Genomic DNA, 16,727 nt, shown 5'->3' with positions numbered 1-16,727 from the left:
TCATTATAGTCAAATTACACCACACTGAATATTATGTTACTATTATCTCCGTCCTCACTTCTAGGGACAGGAACTACATAAAAGTACCTGCCCTATTGTAACATCAGGAGAATGATGGGTGTGGAGTCAGGCGCAGAGAGCAGAAGTTTCACGGGAACAAACGCTTTAATGTCCACAGTCAACAGGAACAGATACAAAAATGGGTGACGCCAAAACACAGGCGCAAACACAACCCAAAGACCACTGTTAATAAACCGGACCGCGAAAACCCAAAATCAATGATACACCTCCTACGTAAAATGACAACAAATAAGCCCGCACAAACACTAGCGGGCGAAACAAAACTAAATAGTACACCTCCCAAAACCCCAACAAGGAACAGGTGAAAACAATTACACAGACATAAACGAAAAGGAAAAAGGGATAGGTGGCAGCTAGTAGACCGGCGACGACGACCGCCGAGCGCCACCCGAACGGGAAGGGGAGCCACCTTCGGTAGTATTCGTGACAGTACCCCCCTCCTGACGCGCGGCCCCCGCAGGGCGCCGACACCGGCCTCGGGGACGACCCCGGGGGCGAGGTGCAGGGCGATCCGGATGGAGGCGATGGAATTCCCTTAGTAGATTTGGATCCAATATATCCCCCACCGGGACCCAGCACCTCTCCTCCGGCCCGTACCCCTCCCAGTCCACGAGGTACTGCAGGCCCCTCACCCGGCGTCTGGGGTCCAGAATGGACCGTATCGTGTACGCCGGGGACCCCTCTATGTCCAGAGGGGGCGGAGGGACTTCCGGAACCTCACCTTCCTGCATGGGACCAGCTACCACCGGCCTGAGGAGAGACACATGAAACGAGGAGTTAATACGATAATACGAAGGAAGTAACAATCGATAACACACCTAGTTTATTCTCCTCAGGACTTTAAATGGCCCTACACACTGCGGACCCAGCTTCCGACAGGGCAGGCGGAGGGGCAGGTTTCGGGTCGAGAGCCAGACCCTGTCCCCCGGTGCAAACACGGGGGCCTCACTGCGGTGACGGTCAGCGCTCTTCTTCTGCCGTCCACTCGCCTGACGTAATGACTCCTGGACGGCTCTCCAGGTCTCCTTAGAGCGCTGCACCCACTCCTTCACCGCAGGAGCCTCGGTCTGGCTCTGATGCCATGGTGCCAGAACCGCCTGGTACCCCAACACACACTCAGATGGTGACATGTTGGTAGAGGAGTGGCTTCGTGAGTTCTGGGCCATCTCTGCCCAGGGGATGTATCTTGATCACTCCCCTGGCCGGTCCTGGCAATACGACCGCAGAAACCTACCCACCTCCTGGTTCACTCTCTCCAACTGCCCATTACTCTCCGGGTGATACCCCGAGGTCAGGCTGACCGAGACCCCCAGAGGCTCCATAAACGCCCTCCATACTCTGGACGTGAACTGGGGACCCCGATCAGAAACGATATCCTCGGGCACCCCGTAGTGCCGGAAGACATGGGTAAATAGTGCCTCCGCAGTCTGCAGGGCCGTAGGGAGACCGGGCAACGGGATAAGACGGCAGGACTTAGAGAACCGATCCACAACGACCAGGATCGTCGTGTTCCCCTGAGACAAGGGAAGATCAGTAAGAAAATCCACCGATAGATGGGACCACGGCCGTTGCGGAACGGGGAGGGGTTGTAATTTCCCTCGTGGCAAATGTCTAGGAGCCTTACTCTGGGCGCAAACCGAACAGGAGGAGACATAGAATCGCACGTCTCTCACCAAGGTAGGCCACCAGTACTTCCCTCTAAGACTTCGCACTGTCCTTGAAATACCCGGGTGACCTGACGAGGGTAGACTATGAGCCCATCGAATCAATTGATCACGAACAGCGAGCGGCACATACTTACGACCCTCCGGGCACTGTGGAGGCGCAGGTTCCGCCCTTAGTGCCCGCTCGATGTCCGCGTCCACCTCCCATACTACCAGTGCTACCAGCTTGGCCGCCGGAATGAAGGGAGTAGGATCGATGGACCGGTCATCAGTGTCGTTTAGTCGGGACAGCGCGTCGGCCTTAGTATTGAGGGAACCTGGTCGATACGAAATCGTAAAACGAAATCGGGTAAAATACATGGCCCACCTTGCCTGACGAGGATTCAGTCTCCTAGCTGATCGGATATACTCCAGGTTACGGGGGTCAGTCCAGATGAGGAAAGAGTGCTTAGCCCCCTCAAGCCAGTGTCTCCACACCTTCAGAGCCTTAACCATGGCCAACAATCCCTATCCCCCACATCATAATTCCGCTCCGCTGGCCCGAGCTTCTTCGAAAAAAAAGCACAGGGGCGGAGCTTCGGTGGCGTACCCGAGCGCTGGGAGAGCACAGCCCCAACCCCAGCCTCGGATGCGTCCACCTCAACTATGAACGCCAAAGAGAGGTCATGATGCGCCAACACTGGCGCGTCCATGAACAGCGCCTTCAAACGACGGAAAGCTCCGTCCGCCTCTGCTGACCACTGCAAGCGCACCGGCCCGCCCTTCAGCAGTGAGGTAATAGGGGCCGCCACCTGACCAAAACCCCGGATAAACCTCCGGTAGTAATTGGCAAACCCTAAGAACCGCTGCACCTCCTTTACCGTAGTCGGAGTCGGCCAATTACGCACGGCTTTTACGCGGTCATCCTCCATTACCATCCCCGAGGTGGAAATGCGATAACCCAGGAAGGAAACGGCTCGTTTGGAAAACTCACATTTCTCTGCCTTCACGTACAGGTCATGCTCCAGCAGTCGCCCAAGAACCTTGCGCACCAGAGACACATGCTCGGCGCGTGTAGCGGAGTAGATCAAGATGTCGTCAATATACACCACTACACCCTGTCCGTGCAGGTCTCTGAGAATCTCATCAACGAAGGATTGAAAGATGGCTGGAGCATTCTTTAACCCGTACGGCATGACGAGGTACTCATAATGGCCAGATGTGGTACTAAACGCGGTTTTCCACTCATCTACCTCCCGAATACGCACCAGATTATATGTGCTCCTGAGGTCCAATTTTGTGAAGAATCGCGCCCTGTGAAATTATTCCACCGCCGTAGCGATGAGAGGTAGTGGGTAACTAAAACCCCCAGTGATGGAATTTAGACCTCGATAATGGAGGTGGAAACCTGGTCTGGACTCTCCACCGTTGTCGCACCGATGGAACTCCTAAACACCTGCCTGAACACTCATCAGACCACCCCTGGAGAGCTCCCTGTCTCCACGAAATAGTAGGATTGTGAATAGCCAGCCAGGGAATCCCCAACACCACCGGAAACGCAGGGGAATCAATAAGGAACAGACTAATCCGCTCCTTATGATTTCCCTGCGTCATCATCTCCAGAGGTATCGTGGCCTCCCTACCTTGACTAACGGAATCCTCAACCTCTGGGCGAGTCCACGATCAATAAAATTCTCCGCTGCGCCTGAATCGACTAGCGCCTTATGCTGGAGAGATGGGAAAAACCTTAGAAAACAGATTAACAAAAACATGTGACCAACAGGAAGCTCTGGGAGAGTGTGGTGCTGACTCACCTGGGGTGACCGAGGAGTGTTCTGCCTGCCCTCTCGACTCCCAGATGGACTCCTCCAGCACCGACCGGAAGTGTGCCCTCTCCGGCCACAATGGGTACAGGAGGAGCCTCCTCCTCCGGTCTCCCTAGACGCAGTCCCTCCTAGCTCCATAGGAATGGGAGCGGGGGTGGGGCAGGAGGTGGAACTGACAGGACCCTTTCAGAACGTCCGCGAGCAGCCAGCAGATGGTCTAGCCGGATTGAAATGTCAATCAGCTCGTCCAAGCTGAGCGTATTGTCCCGACAAGCCAGCTCTCTGCGGACATCCTCCCTTAGGCTACACCTGTAATGGTCTATCAGGGCCCTGTCGTTCCATCCTGCTCCAGCAGCCAAGGTTCGGAAGTCCAATGCAAAATCCTGCGCGCTCCTCGTCCCCTGCCGGAGATGGAACAACCTCTCACTCGCCGCTCGGCCATCCGGGGGATGATTGAACACAGGTAGTGTGTTCGATCATCCCCATGTTCGATGAACTCCAGGTAGTGACCCCTCGCTGAGTCGGGCTCATTCCAGACGGCGTTGGCCCACTCCAGGGCCCTACCCGACAGGCAGGAAACGAGGATTCTCACGCTCTCCTCGTCCGAGGAAGCAGGCCGAATAGTGGCCAGGTAGAGATCAAGTTGGAGTAGAAATCCCTGGCACCCAACCGCTGCTCCATCGTACTCCCTCGGAGGCGTGATGCGCAGGGCGCTGGCACCCTCGGAGGCGTGATGCGCAGGGCGCTGGCACCGGATCCCGCTGGAGGAGATGGTAGAGTTGCTGGTGGGAGGGTAGGTGGGGTAGTAGGGAGACCACTCCTCTCCCAACGGTCCATCCTCTCCATCATCTGATCCATTGCTGATCCAATGCGATGGAGGATGGACGTATGATGCAGGACTCTCTCCTCCATTGTGGGGAGAGGGGTGGTCGCTGCTCCTGCTGACTCCATTGGGAGGTGCGGGCTTCTGTAACGTCAGGAGAATGATGGGTGTGGAGTCAGGCGCAGAGAGCAGAAGTTTCACGGGAACAAACGCTTTAATGTCCACAGTCAACAGGAACAGGTACAAAAATGATGTGACGCCAAAACACAGGCGCAAACACAACCCAAAGACCACTGTTAATAAACCGGACAGCGAAAACCCAAAATCAATGATACACCTCCTACGTAAAATGACAACAAATAAGCCCGCACAAACACTAGCGGGTGAAACAAAACTAAATAGTACACCTCCCAAAACCCCAACAAGGAACAGGTGAAAACAATTAGACAGACATAAACGAAAAGGAAAAAGGGATCGGTGGCAGCTAGTAGACCGGCGAGGACGACCGCTGAGCGCCACCCGAACGGGAAGGGGAGCCACCTTCGGTAGTATTCGTGACACCTATCCAGAATAGCCTACTCTCTCACTGACAGTTTGGGCTGCTATCCTTTCACCCTCCTCCATGGCTGTTAGCTACCTACATTTGGGGTTTGTTTTTTACAGTGATAAATACATCAAGATAGCTAATATGAAGTTAGGTAGATGGTGATATTTCATTCGCTTAGCTAGCTATCTATACAGTATTTGAAGTTGGTTAGCCAACTAGCTAGCTCATTTAGCAGTTAATTTGAGTTAGCCTGCACTGGAGCTAGTTAGCTAAAAATAAAAAAATTCTCCATTAACTACATCACACCTGCCCAGACCCACTAGAACACACCCCCATCCCCATTAACTACATCACACCTGCCCAGACCCACTAGAACACACCCCCATCTCCATAAACTACATCACACCTGCCCAGATCCACTAGAATACACCTCCATCTCCATTAACTACATCACACCTGCCCAGACCCATTAACTACATTAACTACATCACACCTGCCCAGACCCACTAGAACACACCTCAGTGGGGGTTTTAGCATGTAAATCTTGGTGGGGCCTCCTCAACATTTTTTTAGATGCATGCCAGCAAGACACTACGCAACACAACACTTGCAGTAAGATGTTAACATGATCAGTCCAATCAAAGCTACTGTACATATAACGTGATTTGACTTAATTTTATCTGTGGCAAATGACCTTGAGCCTTCTTGGAAGGCCACTTGTAATATAACTCTACGGTTGGACCCAAAGGGCTAACATTTTGGATGTCTACCTTTACTAAGGACATAAACTTCACCACGACTAGTGTCCCCATGAGTGACAGAACACTGAGCCAATTACAGCGCAATGCTCCTATATTTTGCTAGCTCGCCCCACCACCAGAGAAACCACTGAGCTAGGTTGAAACACCTGCAATTTGGAGCTGCATTACCCAAGAAAAGAAAAAAGATACCATGTGTGTATGCAAATGTATTAACTCAATGATATAATTTATTTATTTTTTTACATTGTTTGCAAACTGATATGTGACACTTATTAATGTCAAAATAACATGCAAAACAGGCATGCCCCCCCCCACATGTTTATATATATTTATATATATATTTAAGTTCTTGGGGCAAAAATTCTGGGGCTCTGCCCTGAATGACAGGTCGCCACTGACACACCCCCATCTCCAGCATCACTCTCCGCCACATGGCCTCAAACTCCACCATTTTATTTCTCTCAGTCGCCCATGCACTTTACATTTTTAGATAATAAAGAATTTGACCTTTCCATTGCGTTAACAGCGGAGGATTGATTGATTTCCAGTTTTTTAAGAATAGTATTTAAGACGATTGACGAGAAAAGTATCGTCCGACCATCTGGTATCTCACTGCTGTCATGTTTTGTCTTTGATCTTCATGTCTTGTCTCTGTGCTTCCCTCTGCTGGTCTTATTAGGTTCTTTCCCTCTTTCTATTCCTCTCTCTCTTCCTCCCTCTCTCCCTCCCCCGCTCTCTCTCTCTATCGTTCCGTTCCTGCTCCCAGCTGTTTCTCTTTCTCCTAACGACCTCATTTACTCTTTCACACCTGTCCCCTATTTTTGCCCTCTGATTAGAGTCCCTATTTCTCCCTCTGTTTTCCGCTTCAGTCCTTGTCGGATTCTTGTTTGAGGTTTGCTGCTCTGTGTCCTTGTTCCGCCCTGTCGTGTTTTTGCCTTTGTCAGATGCTGCGTGTGAGCAGGTGTCTATGTCAGCTACGGTCTGTGCCTTCCTGTAGCGACCTGCAGTCTGTGGTCGCGGCTCCAGTCGTTCCTCTCTACTGACGAGAGGTTTTCAGTTTCCTGTTTTGGATTAACCTTTGATAATCCAGGAGAATCATTGTTTGTTTAAAACTGGAATAAAGACTCTGTTTCTATTACGTCGCTTTTGGGTCCTCCTTCATCAGCATAACAACTGCATCCACATATTCCATGTCTTGAACTATACAGATATTGTACTTCTGACAGCCAACTTTCTAACTCCGCCCATAACTTTTGGACTTTATAACATTCCCAGAATGCATGGATTATTGAGTCATTGTTAGTTTTACACTTAAGACATGACTCTGTCGTTGTGCTGTAGAATTTGTGAATTCTGTCTCTTGTATAATAAGTGTGGAAGGACCACCAGAGGGCAGGCTGGGCTCACGGATGGTAGCCCAACAAGGCATGGGAGACAGGTGAACAGAGGCAATTAAGCACAGCTGACACAACTAATGAGATATTCTCCTTCCCCTATAAGAGAGAGTATGGAACCAGCAAGGAGGGGAACTATCTCTGGAAGATGGCCACCGAGACAGAGGAGCTATCTAGGAAGAACCATTAAGACGGTGACAATGTCGTGACTTTTTGTGGTAATTTAAAGACAATCGTATTGTGTTCCTGTTTTGCTCTGGAGAAGAAGATATGTTTTGTTTCCTTTGGAGAGTTTCATTGATTCTGTTGGAGTGTTTGTGTTGTCCAAATGCCCTCAATATAGAACTTTGTTCAATCAAGAAAACCTACTCCTGACTCGTTTGTTCCACCTTCCCGCTTTAGAGTGACGCCCAATTACTTGGTCCGCTCACATAAGGGACTATCATTTGTCCCAACATCACAGGCCACAGACTTTGATACAGTTAAAGACTTCCAAAAGTTTTTGAAATGGGGTTTCTCCCTGTGCACCTGCCATTTTAAATCCATTGAATGAGAAGTTACCAGACAGGACATATTGCTAATGCTCTTCCTATTGATAACCTGAATGACAATTAACTTGTGGGCGGTAGTTGTGATGACAGCCTATTCGATGACGTTGTCCATCAGGATTTCCCAAAAAAGAAGACCGCTCTGGATTGATCACTGGAGTCAGATGTGAAGGAGGAGGTTGATCATCAGTGAACCTCTAGGATTGTGGCTGGGCTGGTGTTTACACTTCCAGCTTGGTCATATATTTCGATACATTAAATGTTGATATTGTGAACCTATGTTATATATTTGTACCTCCTGTTTTATGAAGTGATGTCACAAAATACTGCCCCTATATATACAGTGCATTCGGAAAGTATAAAGACCTCTTCACTTTTTACACATTTTGTTACATTATTCTAAAATGGATTAAATCAATATTTGACCCTCAATCTACACACAATACCCCATAATGACATCACAATACCCCATAATGACATCACAATACCCCATAATGACATCACAATACCCCATAGTGACGTCACAATACCCCATAGTGACATCACAATATCCCATAAGGACAAAGCAAACACAGGTTTTTATAAATGTTTCAAATGTAACAAAAACAACAACTGAAATATCACATTTACATACAGTACCAGTCAAAAGTTTGGACACACCTACTCATTCAAGTTTTTTTTGGGACTATTTTATACATTGTAGAATAATAGTAAAGACATCAAAACTATGAAATAACACATGTTGTATCATGTAGTAACCCAAAAAGGGTTAAACAAATCAAAATATATTTTATATTTGAGATTCTTCAAAGCAGTCACCCTTTGCCTTGATGACAGCTTTGCACACTCTTAGCATTCTCTCAACCAGTTTCATGAGGTAGTCACCTGGAATTCATTTCAATTAACAGGTGTGCCTAGTGAAATGTTAATTTGTGGAATTTCTTTCCTTCTTAATGCATTTGAGCCTATCAGTTGTGTTGTGACAAGGTATGGGTAAGCTCTCATGAGGATTGCCACAGGAAAGGAAGAGCCAGAGATACCTCTGCTGCAGAATATACGTTCATTAGAGTTAACTGCACCTCAGATTGCAGCCCAAATAAATGCTTCACAGAGTTCAAGTAACAGACACATCTCAACATCAACTGTTTAGAGACTGCGTGAATCAGGCCTTCATGGTTGAATTGCTGCATGCAAAAACACTGTTTACAAAAGAAGAAAGGAGAAAGAAAAGAAAGTTTACAAAAGAAAGAAGGCCCACACACTGTTTACAAAAAAAAAATGTTTTTCTTTCAAAAACAAGGACATTTCTAAGTGACCCCAAACTTTTGAACGGTAGTATACATCTACATGATGTATTGTTACACCATGTAGGAGCAGTATAGACCTAGTCTGTTCATTATATACATCTAGATGATATATTTTTACACCACGTAGGAGCAGTATAGACCTAGTCTGTTCATTATATATATCTACATGATGTATTGTTACACCATGTAGGAGCAGTATAGACCTACTGCAGCTAGCTACATATTTAGATATAGTTTGACTTAAAGAAACTGCCTTAAATGTGCTGTAGTAAAAAAAAAAAATCGCACTAATCAATCAACACATTCCGGTCTTTGTATGTCTCAATATAATAGTATTACTTAATTAAATCCATTTAAAAAGTCTTTGTCTGAAAATAAAATATGATCCTCAACTGCGTTTCCCACTCCAGTCAGCAGACGGCGATGTGCATATTTCAGGCGATGCTGCTAGCGTGACGTATAATCTAGTGGACGGTTCTTCAAAAACAGCCAGTCAACAACCTCGGTAGCTTGCTAGTCAACATAGCCGAAAGATTCCAGCTATTTATACGCTTTCGGTGTATATTTGCTACTGTGTTTTAGACACACTTCTGTCGTATCTACTTGTTAACCTATTTAATTTAATATTACGTTATTTTGTATTAGTCAGCTATAGTAGCTGGCTGGGTAAGTTAGCACTAGCCTAGTCGCTAATGATAGCTAGCTAGCTAACATCCCCGAACATGAGCTCCCTAAGCTTCTCCCCTCCTGTTAAAGAAGAGGAGGTCTACTGGACGGAGAAAGAAGCTCTGGGGCTGAACATTGTCGTGAAAGAGGAGAAGGAAGAAGAGGATGTCACAGTAAAACAAGAAGTAGAGGGTGAGACTGTTACGGTGAAAGAAGAAGAGGAAGACGCCTTCAGAGTGAAAGAGGAGGAGGAGGACCTTACTGTGAAAGAAGAGGATGCCGTTTTTGGAGTGAAGAAGGAAGGGGCGATTACTGTCACATTGAAAGATGAAGAGGTGGAGATGGGAGATCTGATTAACAGCAGTAAGTACCGCCTTAAATTTGTTTTTAACTTTGGATATTCGGAGTTGGCTCGCCATATTCGGAGGGCCCTATGATGATGACTGGTATGTCTAGAATCAGACTACGTAGAGAGCAAGCTACCCCTTGTTTTCTCCGTTCCGTTTCCAAAAAGTGACTTAACATATATATTTGAGAAGGGTCTATCTGCTGACCGCAGACTGGGGGGCACGGCATGTAGTGGTTTTCATGTAGTGATGATTTACTACACACCGTGCCCCCCAATAGTGCCATGTGAGAGTTGGGTTGGCTACACCATAGGCGGCAATCCCTGGGGGGACGGGGGGGACACGACCCCCCCATCCTGGGAAAAATATGAATTGTCCCCCCCCAATATAGCACTGTAAACATAACTATGTAATTTCAATAATATTAATAATACGCAATGAAAGCACTTGTGCTGATTATAGACACTTAATAGCGCGTTTTTAAGTTTCACAAGATTGCGACCCCTCCGCCCTTTGCCTCACAATGATTTGATCCACTGCCAGTTCTTTAGCTTGCAAGGTAATAGAGGGTTCGTATCTACTGTCCGAAAGGCACTCAATGTACGTAACTGACGTGAGGTAATCCAGTCAATCGCGCCATAGCAATGTGTATCCTTTTTTAATGTTGCAGGGTTCACACACTAGCTGAATTTGCAGAGCTAGCGCGCAAACTAAAGCAAACATTAACTATCAAGCTAGCTAGTACCTATTCCATTTATTTGGCGTCGTCAAAGATGGAATATTTGCTATCGTCAGTTTATTCCAAGACTAGCATGCAGCTGTAGTGCTTTAAAATCCCTGTGATAAGGTTAGCGATAAACTGAAGTCCTAACTGAACAGAACTACACTCTCTTATACCATTGTCTTAAATATATTTAATGGTCTCGTTGCAAAAGCTAAATTGTCGCTAGTGATTTTTTTTTTTTTCACCTTTATTTAACCAGGTAGCAAAGATTATAGCAAACACCACAGAAACGGAATTGGTGCTCGCTAGCTTTGCAAATTCAGCTATTGTTGGAAGCCTGCCAATATGAAACAAACTATGTTAAAATTTCAAAACGTTGCAGCATGTGTTGTGTAAATGTGTGTGTGTGTGCAGCTAGACCGGCCAGCCAGCCAGGTAGAAACATGTCAGAAAAAAGTAAAAAGACGGACATCAGAGTATTTTTCAGAACACCAAAACGCAAAGTAAGAACTCTAGTAGCCTAATATCTCAAAGACGAGTTGATAAAATGTTCATAAGAAAGAAGTGAAATGCTAATGGAAATGTTTCACAATGATGTCATTAGGCAGAGCAGGCAACAGATGGCACACAGACAGCAGAGCTGGGGACCGATATGCAGGGTCAGATTGGCAGAGACAGGGAGTCTCAAGTAAGTTTGTTGAGTCTTTGTTTGGCAACATTATGAAAGGTTCTCATTTTTTTTGATTTGTAAAATAGGGACATAATTGGAAAATGCCATGGATACCCCCACTCAACTTAAACTGGTGACTAAACTAAGATTTGTTTAATGCAATGGTATTGCTGTTGTGATTAATTGTGTAGTTTTGGGTACCGGTAGTTAGGAGTACAGCAAACACCTTATTTCTTTTCTAGGAGACAGACTGTGAGTCAGTGAGGGTGGTGAAAGGGAAAGAGCCAAGGAGAGAGACTTCAGAGGACAGTGTCACAGCCACGGCAGGACCAGGTGTCAACCTTGTTGCCAGCAGCACCAGTATAGGGGACAGTGGCACAGCATCGTCCAGTTACCTCAGTGATGGCACAAAACCATATCAGCCACACCCACAATTTATAGAACCGCAAACAGAGTGTTGACGTTTCAAGAGAGATGGTTTCGCGATTTCCCCTGGCTACATTATAATCCATCAATAAAAGGAGTGTTGTGTTTTCACTGTAGCCAAGGGTTTTCAAGCCAGCCATCTTTTGGCCAAAGAGCAGATGCTGCCTTCATTAGTGCAGGATTTAGGAACTGGAGGAACTGCCAAACCCACCGCAACTTTGTAACTGTAACAGCACACCAGCTAAATCCAATCAGTGTCCAGTTATCCAGCGCGTGGGGTAAACAGCAGGAGGACGCAAGGCATTGCTTGATGAAAATTGTTAGTTCGGTGCGGCATGTAGTAAGACAGGGACAAGCCTTTAGAGGCCACACGGATGACAGTGGGAATTTATACCAGCTTTTGAAACTCAGGGCAGAAGAGGATGATCCCATTTTACTGAAGTGGTTAACAGAGCGTACCACAATGTACACAGGCCCCAAAGCACAGAATGAAATTCTGAACATCATGGCCAATACAGTCATTCGAGGCATTGCAGCTGAGATTAGGTCTCTTCCGATTGTACAATTTTCATTAATTGTTGATGGTACTCAAGATGTCTCTGGTGCTGAACAGGAGAGTGTCTGTCTGCGTTATGTTGACCATGACCTTGTCCCTCACGAGGAGTTTATTGGGCTGTACAGGGTGTCGGAGACAACAGGCGAGGGCATTGCGGAAGTGGCAACTGATGTGTTGTTGAGGCTCAATTTGCCCATGTCTGGCTTACGTGGGCAGAGTTACGATGGTGCCTCAAACATGGCAGGAAAATACACAGGTGCACAGGCAATTGTGAGGAGGCAGCAGCCATTAGCCCTCTATGTCCATTGTGGAGCACACTGTGTAAATCTGATTACACAGGCTGGCTGCTCAGCCTCCCCACTGATCCGGGATTCCCTTTCTTGGGTCCATCAGTTAGGTGTCCTCTATGGCCAGTCAGGAAAGTTTAAGAGCATGTTTGAATCAATTGCCATGTCCAAAGATACAAATCTGACCACCCTGAAACCCCTATGTCCAACAAGGTGGACTGTGCGGAATACTGCTATTAGAGCTGTGCTAGGGCAGTATGAGCGGGTACTAAGCAGCCTAGAGGAGATGGCAAAAACTGCATCCAAGACAGCTTCAACTGCCAGTGGCTTATTCGAGCACTTCAGCAAAGGCAAGACTGTGTTGGGCCTCACACTTGCCTCTGCTGTTCTTGGAGAGCTTGAATGTCTAAACATTTCACTGCAGAAGAAAACTCAGACTGTCTCTGGTATGCAGGCTGCAGTCGAGTGTGTGCGGTCATCTCTTGGGGGCAAGAGAAATGACGAAAGCTACCTTTGACTGTATGAGAAAGCAACAACTTTGATTGACTCTTTGAATCCATTGAATCCATTGAGACGCACTCAAGACAATTTGCTGGCAAAGCAGTGGATCACTATAGGGCAGATTTTTTTTAAAGTGTTGTTGTGTGTGGAGGTTCAGTTTGGCGACCGTTTTGACCAGGACAGTCTAAACGTCCTGCAAAAGTTGGAAAGAGCGCTTCTCACGGGGGAGTTGGATGAGTCTCTAGATCAGTACCCAGAGCTGAACATAGATTCTCTTTCAGTGCAGATCCCTCTCTTTCACAACAAATACCCCTGTAGCAGCAGTGGAGAGGCAGCAGAGGTCCTCAGGAGGCTTCCAGTGGAGGTGCGGGGGTTGTTTGACCAAGTTGAGGTGCTGATCAGAATTTTGTTTGTGGTGCCAGTGTCTTCATGTGAGGCTGAGAGGAGTTTCAGTGCACTCCGCAGGTTAAAGACTTGGCTACGGGCTAGCATGGGCCAAGAGAGACTGAACAGCGTAGTTGTCTGTAATGTACATAAAGACAGGCTGGACAGTCTCAAGAGGGAAAATATCTGCCAGCAATTTGTTGGATCCATTGAAACCCGCAAACATATGTTCGGTTCTTTTGTTCAGTAGTGTGTATAGCAGTGGTTCTCAACCTTTTTTGGGTACTGGTACCCCTGCATATTTTGAGGCAAGGCAGGCAAGGTTTTCAGTGGTCCTCAGGGACCACCACCCCCTCTATATTATATGTAAACTTACTGGAAACCTTGTGGTACTGACTACATTCATTACACTTTTTTATTTCACGGACACCTTGCAATTAGTCCATGGACCCCTGTTTGAGAACCCTTGGTGTAATTGATATTTGTTCTTTTGTTTAGTAGTTTTTAGTACATGACAGTACACTTACAAATTATTTATTTCATGTTATTTTATTTAAAATTGCATACTTTGTGTGACATACTTGTCCATAGCTGCTGTTTGAAGAGTTGAGACACTTACTGAAGGATATTTTGTTTGATTTATTTGGGTTTTTCATTGAAGTAGTTATTTTGCTTTTAGAACTGTACTTATTTTAAGCTTTTTGATCTTGTAAAGATATTGTAGTAGACTCAGGCCAGGTGCACATATTTAATGACTATATAAATGTATCACAAAGTCAAATTAAAAGGTCAATTCAATACGGAGACCAACTTTGATGGTTCTCAATGGAGATTCTTTACGATGAGATCACACCATGTTCATTGTATTTATGAAAACTACTCCCATACAGTGTACAGTACCATTGCCGCCTACTGGCCTTTCTTGATATTGATGGTTGTAAGTACGAATACATTTACATTTACATTTTAGTCATTTAGCAGACGCTCTTATCCAGAGCGACTTACAGTAGAGTGCATACATTTTATTACATTTACATACTGAGACAAGGATATCCCTACCGGCCAAACCCTCCCTAACCCGGACGATGCTATGCCAATTGTGCGTCGCCCCACGGACCTCCCGGTTGCGGCCGGCTGCGACAGAGCCTGGGCGTGAACCCAGAGACTCTGGTGGCGCAGCTAGCACTGCGATGCAGTGCCCTAGACCACTGCGCCTCCCGGGAATACCTGCATACATACTGGACTGATAAGGAACACTGCTATAACTATTATTAGTAGTAGAATTATAATGATTTAAACAAGTTGGGACAACCCTTCAGTTAACTACTGTACCTAACAATTATCCAGTAGTAGTGATTATGGTCCTTCAATATACATTTAAAATATTACAGCGTAGGCTGTGTTACAGCACTACTTTTGGTGTCCACCTCAGGAATTGCTCCTGAGAAAATTTCATGTAATTGTCCCCTCCAAGGTTGATATCAGATTTTCGCCCCTGGGCTACACCAAAAATTATGGATATACTGACAAGAGGTCTCTCCGTCCTAAAAATGGGAGTCGTTGTCCACAAAGCTGCACTGCAGGTTGTCTCGCTCCCGCCTATCCTGTCTTTGGATTGGTGGATACATCTTATTATTGTAATCTATTTTATTTTTTATACTTTTTTTTATATACTTAAAAATATATATATTTTATTTTATTCATAATACAAAAATCCACTTACATTATTACATCAAACATGTCTAGCATACCAAACACAGGTATTAACAATGCTCAAACATACAACAAATATAAATAAAAATAAATCTATTATGAGGGTTGTTGACCTACTGTAGCCTACTGGCACGACCTAGAGCATTACAACCTACTGTAGCCTACTGGCATGACCTAGAGAGATACAACCTACTGTAACTTACTGGTATGACCTAGAGATACAACCTACTGTAACCTACTGGTATGACCTAGAGATACAACCTACTGTAGCCATCTGGCATGACCTAGAGAGATACAACCTACTGTAGCCATCTGGCATGACCTAGAGAGATACAACCTACTGTAACCTACTGGTATGACCTAGAGATACAACCTACTGTAGCCTACTGGTATGACCTAGAGAGATAAAACCACTTGGATGCAACCTACTGTAACATATTCGCATGACCTAGAGAGTTACAACCTACTTTAGCCTACTGGCTTGACCTAGAGAGCTAAAGTTGTAAAATTCCTGGATTTTAAATGAATATTTTCCAGTAATAATGATAATTTGTGTCTTCCTGTCCACATGTGGGATCCCTCTCCTTTGTCCTTCACTCTACACCAATAACAGACAACTACTGTGGGACTCCCAATCCCGGCCGGATGTGATACAGCCTGGATTCGAACCAGAGACTGTAGTGACGCCTCTTGCACTGAGATGCAGTAGCTTAGACCGCTGCATCCGTGTGGGTGTTAACTATTAGAATGCTGTACTAGAATGCTTAAAAGGCCTCTAGAATTTTCAATATCGGTTATCGGTATCGTTTTTTGGGGCAAGGAAAATATTGGATATCGGTATTGGCCAAAAATGTAATATCGGTGCATCCCTTTATTCTAAAATGTATCACAATACCCCATAATGCCAAAGCAAAAACAGGTTTAGATTTTTTGCAAATGTATTGAAACTATTCCCCAGGATTAGTGGGCGACCGATTTATGATTTTTCAACGCTAATACCGATTATTGGAGGACAAAAAAAATCCGATACCGATAAATCGGCCGTTAAAAAAAAAAAATTGTATTTGTAATAATGACAATTACAACAATATTGAATGAACACTTATTTTAACTTAATATAATACATCAATAAAATCAATTTAGTCTCAAATAAATAGTGAAACATGTTCAATTTGGTTTTAATAATGCAAAAACAAAGTGTTGGAGAAGAAAGTAAAAGTGCAATGTGTGCCATGTAAGAAAGCTAACGTTTAAGTTCCTTGCTCAGAACATGAGAACATATGAAAGCTGGTGGTTCCTTTTAACATGAGTCTTTAATATTCCCAGGTAAGAAGTTTTAGGTTGTAGTTATTATAGGAATTATAGGACTATTTCTCTCTATGATTTGTATTTTATATACCTTTGACTATTGGATGTTCTTATAGGCACTTTAGTATTGCCAGTGTAACAGTATAGCTTCCATCCCTCTCCACGCCGCTACCTGGGCTCGAACCAGGAACACATCGACAACAGCAACCCTCGAA

General features: G+C 45.5%; 1 protein-coding gene across 4 annotated transcripts in view; it reads left to right on the top strand.

Moving 5' to 3' along the window:
- The first annotated feature begins 9,388 nt into the window (after positions 1-9,388).
- The window catches only part of LOC129821451 (X-linked retinitis pigmentosa GTPase regulator-interacting protein 1-like), a 28,803-nt gene continuing 21,464 nt past the window's right edge, over positions 9,389-16,727 (top strand). For 2 of the 4 annotated variants that reach the window (XR_008754334.1, XM_055879130.1), the window contains exon 1: positions 9,389-9,959. Coding sequence is in view for 3 of the 4 variants with exons in the window: in XM_055879130.1 (XP_055735105.1) it covers positions 9,653-9,959 (307 nt within the window). In the remaining variant the exon portion in view is untranslated. The remainder of the gene's footprint in view (positions 9,960-16,727) is intronic. The other 2 variants (XM_055879129.1, XM_055879131.1) reach the window with 1 other exon arrangement.

This window comes from Salvelinus fontinalis, chromosome 23, assembly GCF_029448725.1.
Source record: "Salvelinus fontinalis isolate EN_2023a chromosome 23, ASM2944872v1, whole genome shotgun sequence".
Taxonomy (NCBI): Eukaryota; Metazoa; Chordata; class Actinopteri; order Salmoniformes; family Salmonidae; genus Salvelinus; species Salvelinus fontinalis.
The sequence above is the reverse complement of the archived record's forward strand: the minus strand, read 5'-3'. Positions and strand labels throughout refer to the sequence as shown.